This window comes from Cryptotermes secundus, unplaced genomic scaffold (genome assembly GCF_002891405.2).
Source record: "Cryptotermes secundus unplaced genomic scaffold, Csec_1.0 scaffold1244, whole genome shotgun sequence".
In the NCBI taxonomy this organism is placed as follows: domain Eukaryota; kingdom Metazoa; phylum Arthropoda; class Insecta; order Blattodea; family Kalotermitidae; genus Cryptotermes; species Cryptotermes secundus.
Window position 1 is genome coordinate 278,423 of NW_019733849.1, and position 6,377 is coordinate 284,799.

The following is a 6,377-nucleotide window of genomic DNA, read 5'->3' on the forward strand; positions in this document are numbered from 1 at the left end:
CTGTCTCGTCACCAAAATGCAGGGCAAAATCATAATATAAAGATAGGAAACAGATGTTTTGAAAATGTGGCACAGTTCAGATATTTGGGAACAACGATAACAGATCGAAACCTGATTCAGGAGGAAATTAAGAGGCGATTGAACTCAGGTAATGCTTGCTAGCATTCAGTCCAGAACGTTTTGCCTTCTTGTCTGTTGTCCAAAAACATAAAAATTAGAATATAGGAAACTAATTTTGCCTGTGGTTCTGTATGGGTGTGAAACTTCATCTCTGACGCTAAGGGAGGATCATAGACTGAGGGTGTTCGAGAACAGCGTGTTGAGAATATTTGGACCGAAGAAGGATGAAGTGACAGGAGGTTGGAGAAAACTGCATAATGGGGAGCTTCATAATTTGTACTCTTTTCCAAGTATAATTAGAATTATCAAGTCAAGGAGGATGAGGTGGGCAGATCATGTAGCACGAATGGGGGAGACGAATGCATATAGGATATTGGTGGGAAAGCCAGAAGGAAAGAGACCACAGGGAAGACCAAGGCATAGGTGGGTGGAATGGATCTTAGAGAGATAGGATGAGATGTTATGGATTGGATAGATCTGGCTCAGGCTAGGGACCGGTGGAGGGCTCTTGTGAACACGGTAATGAACCTTCGGATTCCATAAAATGCTGGGAAATTCTTGAGTAGCTGCAGAATTGGCGGCTCCTCCAGAAGGGCTCAGCTCCATGAGTAAGTAAGTAAGTAAGTAAGTTTCAGCTACTTACTAATTTAGACTCTGATTGTGTCGGTACTGGCCGTTATATCATGGATGCCCATAGGGGCTAGGTCTCATGCATGTGGCATTTTAGAATTGTCATTACTCCTACAGATGGTGTATATCGTGTTCGATTTATATATCCTGTCTTGTGTTGGTTCTAATGTCTCAATATAGGGTCTATCTGTGTCACATAGCTGTGTTTAGAAATAGGACAGTGAATAATGTCCGGAAGTCAGTCATTGTATGGTCTAGTAGTATGAAGCTGACCAATATGCTGCCACATTGTTGTCAGCAGTCCATTGTATGTGGTTGCATACCTCCATGTTGGGACCTTACCTGCTTTATACTGCATTTGAAATGGACATAAGGGAACAAGTGAAAAATAAGGGAACAAGTGAAAAACAAAGAACATTTTTTGTATGTTTTTTGACTCTTTCAAATTCTGACAAGCTGAAGTTATTACGAATTTTAATGACATCTGTAACAGCCTATTATTTTGGCTGTAACAAGCGGCAGCAAGCTTCAACTTATCTGGTGATGGGACTGGCAGTGAATGTGTTAATACACACATTGTTTCAGGAGTTAGATGTACTCCTTGTTTAGATGGTCGGTTAGGAGTGAAACTTAGAGCTGCCCACTTACTCTAGGTGAATTGGTTTTGTGAGCTAAACAAAATTACTGTATACTTACAGATGACATACTACCTGCTAGTCTATGGAGCACTCTCTGTGGCATCTGTTCTGCTGTCCTTTTCATCAAACGGCATTGGTCAGTATGCAGGAGCAAGAGCTCGACAAATACTCCATGAGAGTATGTTACGCAATATTCTTCACTGTCCAGTGCGCTTCTTTGAATGTACTCCCATTGGACGTATCATTAACCGCTTTTCTGCTGACATGAGTGTCATTGATAAGGTACCTCAGAGTATGTTACTGTACTGTCAATACTGAAGTATTTAAAGGATGTTTTGTTTTATAGAAAGTATTATAAAAATAAAATTAAATCAGATCTCATCTAAGGAGAGGAGTATAAATTATGAAGTTCTCATTTTCTTAGGTGCTGTATACTCTGTCTTTTACCTTGAGACAGAAAATATATTCCCCTTAGTATTTTATTTTTAGATATTTTGCATGTCTATTCTCATGAAATAAAAGTTTAGGTTCTGTGGACATGCAAACATGTCTAAAATCACAGCCTTGTTTGGTTTACCTACACTTTTTTCTCTGGTAAATAAGTATTTACAAGACTCTGAACTCAGTAGTAATAATAATTTCACTTATTTTTAACTCTAGATGCTGTGATGAAAGTAGTTAAAATCAGAAGTTTTGAAACTTGTAGAATAGTAGTGCAATATCCTCTGTTTTCTGGACACATGCAACTATACATCACATAAACACACTTTCTCATGAAATACAAAACTAACAAGAGAGGAGAAATAATGTAGAATCTGCTTCCAAAACAGTGAAAAATTTTTAGATGTGTGAATAAGGAGAAACATGTTTTCACATAGTTTCCGAAGTCTTTAGACCAGCACTGAGGCTTGCAAATCGAATTATTATATTTTCATGATCCCAGAAGACAGTCACTGCCGTGAGGGCTTCCAATCTCATATGAATTCAATGTTTTTATACAGAAAATTGCAACGTCTATTCAGAGACTGCTCCAGTTCCTGCTGCTCTGCTTCTCAGCAATTGTGTTGAATGCAGTGGTGACTCCATGGTTCCTTATTGTTGCTGTTCCCATCTGTATAGTGTACTATGTGATGCAGCATTTCTATAGATGCTCATCAAGGTTAGTGACATCTATAGACCCGTGAGGCGCCATCAGTAATGCATCCAGCTTGTAGTGAATGGTCTTATTTGGTGTACTGGCTGTCTTAATTGAGGTCATTAGCAGTTGTCCTGATCTCTAGGTCAGTGATACACAATCTTTTTCTACTTCTTGCAACCTTTTGCATGGCGGAAATCCCAGCTCCTAACCTGGTGCAGGATTTAAATTAGACATGTAAAATAACACTGACTGTAAAACTAGTAATAACTAAACTATTTTCTTGTCATCAAAATTGAAGTTACTGTATTCAGAATAAGAAAAACATATATACAGAATACTCTCAGGATTTCCATTTGATGAACATTTACTGGTTGATGCCATGTCTACTAACAGCTGACTAACAGTTGACATTCCCAAAATTATTTGCTGCAGGGAAGGTTGTTAAGTCTGGTTGATACACCAAACAGCAGCCTCGACTTTCATATAAAAAATGCAAATATGCAAGCAGAATTGATGTTGATATATTGGGTTTTTGGACTTTATCCATCATCCTGGTTTTTAAGATAACTAATAAAAACACGACGTTTCGGAAACTGGATCTGTTTCCGTCCACAGTCCAGTGGACTGGTCCAGTGATTGAGGCTAGCTCTCTCTAACAGACCCAACAGATAGGTGATTTCCTTCACCTGAGGATGGAAACAGATCCAGTTTCCGAAACGTCGTGTTTTTATTAGTTATCTTAAAAACCAGGACGATGGATAAAGTCCAAAAACCAAATATATCAGTGTGTTATACACCATCGTCAGAATCCTATAGTAGAATTGATGTTGTTCTAATACTATCCATGAGATGGAAACATGAAGCATGAGCAATCTTCCGTATGCAGCGCACAACATTTTACGCTGACTTGTTAAAGTGACACATTGCTGAACTGTTCTTTGTCTGTGGGTCAGACAGTGTAGGCTTTATAAAGAATAATCACATTTGTATTTGTTATTACTAGTAGGAACATTAGAAGTACTCTTGCAGAAAAAACTGAATGGATTTTTTAAATATTTCCTCTATTATAAATTGTATTAGAAAAATTAAAATTTATATAAACAAAAAATTTAGAACATGTGTAAACAATTAAATAATAACAACTTACTAATGTGACTGTTCAATCTGCATGGAAGATGCCAGGCATTTGAAGTCTGGTGAGATGCTTGTTATTGTGAATTGAATAATTGACGTGAGATTCTCGTCTATTTAGCTAAGTCCTTTTTATAAATTTATTTAGCTCCACCAATGAGAAAGCTAGCCGGTCACGGTAGCCGAGCGGTCTAGGGCATGCACTGTCTTCGCTCACTCGGAAGCCGGGATCATGGGTTCAAATCCCACTCAGGGCATGGATGTTTGTGTGCGTTTTTCTGTGTTTGTCTACAGGTAGAGGCCTTGCGACGAGCTGATCACTCGCCCAAGGAGTCCTACCGACTGTGTAAGATCTAGAAAAGCCGAAGTGAACGGAGTTCATGGAGGTAGGCCTAGGCCTACTGGGGCTGTAGTGCCAAGGAAAAATGCGAAAGCTAAGTAATAAAATTAAGTGTTTCCGAACAAGCTTATACAAATGTTAAGCAAATCACCTTCTTTGAATTTAGAACCTAAGTTCATCACTTCAGTGTAGAATGGTTAGTTTGGGCTGTAAAATGATTCAGAATCTGATATATGGTGACAGTGCCAACCAAATGTCCTGCCCTTGATTAATAGTAGTATCAGTTTATCCTCTGTAAAAGGCCTATGGTAAATGTGCTAGGGAATTGCAACGGCTGGACAGCATCACAAGATCACCAATACTGTCACACTTCTCGGAGACGCTGTGCGGTCTCACCACTATCCGTGCCTTTGGTCAGCAGAGGCGCTTCAGAAGCCTCCTGTTCAGCAGGACTGATGCTCACACCAGCGCATTTCTCATTATGAACAGCAGCAACAGGTGGCTTGGCATTGCTCTGGTTTGTACCATTTGGCACTTCTTAATTCATTATTAATTACACAGTGTGAAAGTAAGTTATGTCTTATGTCTTCATGCACCTTCATCTTCCTTCTTTTGTCTAATTTTTCTTCTTCACCTTCATCATTTTCTTTATTTTCTATTTCTTCATCTCCTTCTCCTACTTGTTCACTGCATGTTGTGCCCCTCTTTAGCTATTGTCTATTTGATATTCTACTTTATTTTCTTCGTCATCTTCCTCCTTAGCTTCTATATTTTATTTCTTCTTGTGCTTTCCATATACATTGTATACCATAAAAAGAGGTAAAGCTATCCATGTAACAGGCTGTGAAGGTCCATAGGGTTGTGAGATGTCGAGGTTCCCACATTTTCCAGACAGTTGGCTCACAGATGGCATGAGGTTGTCAGCCTTAATACACTGCCTCCAATCTGGCCAGCACTTCTTCATGTCTGTATAAATGTATTCAATAGGAATATATGTATGTTGTTCTCACTACCTAACAGTTGGTGCCATTGCACAAATTGAAGTTTCATTGTGTAAATAGTACAAGTTACCTTGTTCTGCCCTTTTTTTTTTTTGTGTATGAGTTTACATTTATTTTATTTCTCTCTTTGNTGTAAATAAATACAGAATTTAATTATTATTGTTACCAATATATACATATGTATGTAAATAAATACAGAATTTAATTATTATTGTTACCAATATATACATATATATGTGAATAAATACAGAATTTAATTATTATTGTTACCAATATATACATATGTAATATATTATTATTTACTGATTTTGTCTTTGTTCTCATATGTTTACCTTTTTACACCTTATGTTTCATCATGCTATAAATCTAACCCAGTTCTTTTTTACATTGAATTATGGTCTTAACATTCCCAAATAAGCCTTGAAAATGTGGACAGTTCATCATACATTAAATATATCTCAAACAATGGATGTGTGAAATATAATTGCAGTATTATGGGTCAGCCAGTGTCACAGATTTTTAGAAAATCATTTTTGAAAGCCTCCTTACAACTGCTTGTAAGAGGCTTTCAGCAAGTGACTCACAGTCAATTCTGTATTGAACACCATCTTTCTCATGGCAGGACTACCTTGGTGGTGTGATAGTGTTCATGTCGGTAGTAGCAGCTCTGCTGACAGTGAAAACATATCCAGATGTCACCCCTTCACTTGTAGGACTGGCAGTGAACTACACATTGCTGGTACCTATCTACCTGAACTGGGTAGTGAAGTTCCTAGCAGACATGGAGATGTACATGGGTGCAGTGGAGAGGGTTCAGCAATATGCTCTTACCCCCACGGAGGACTATCGTCTACAAGGTACATCAGGACATTGCTGTTCACTGGAGACATCACAATGTATTTTATTCAGCTTCGTTCTCACAATATACAGGGTGTCCCAGGAGGAATGTGCCAAACTTCGGGAGGGTGTTCCTTATGTTAAAGTATGCCGATATAACCCAAAACACCTATGTCCAAAGTTGAACGGTTACGGAGATAATGGCCCGAGAAGTGTCAAACTTTGACCGGGGTTACACACTTGTTGATTACAAAATAGATATTAAAACTGGCAGGAATATGTGGATTCTGTAATGTTAATAATGTACGTAACATCAAACCAACTTGTGAGTGACGGAAAGCCATAAAATTGAAGTACAAAATACTCGCTCGCCATGTCATAATTGTCCTTAGGTTTCCAAGCAGTATACATAACACATGACTGGCGTGCGATGACGTAATATGGCTGCGCTATGAGCCGACCACATAACTCTTATTATACCTACATTCACGGATAATCTCTTTTGGAATTTCGTTTCCATTATCTCATGTGGATTATTATGG

The 6,377-nt window shown here is 38.3% G+C and overlaps 1 protein-coding gene across 1 annotated transcript in view; it reads left to right on the forward strand.

Annotated features, from left to right (window-relative positions):
- LOC111868313 (ATP-binding cassette sub-family C member 9) overlaps positions 1-6,377 on the forward strand; it is a 206,824-nt gene that overhangs the window by 130,074 nt on the left and 70,373 nt on the right. Inside the window, exons 20-23 of the mRNA XM_023858858.1 lie at positions 1,449-1,670; positions 2,390-2,547; positions 4,319-4,514; positions 5,621-5,855. Coding sequence (XP_023714626.1) covers positions 1,449-1,670; positions 2,390-2,547; positions 4,319-4,514; positions 5,621-5,855 — 811 coding nt within the window. The remainder of the gene's footprint in view (positions 1-1,448; positions 1,671-2,389; positions 2,548-4,318; positions 4,515-5,620; positions 5,856-6,377) is intronic.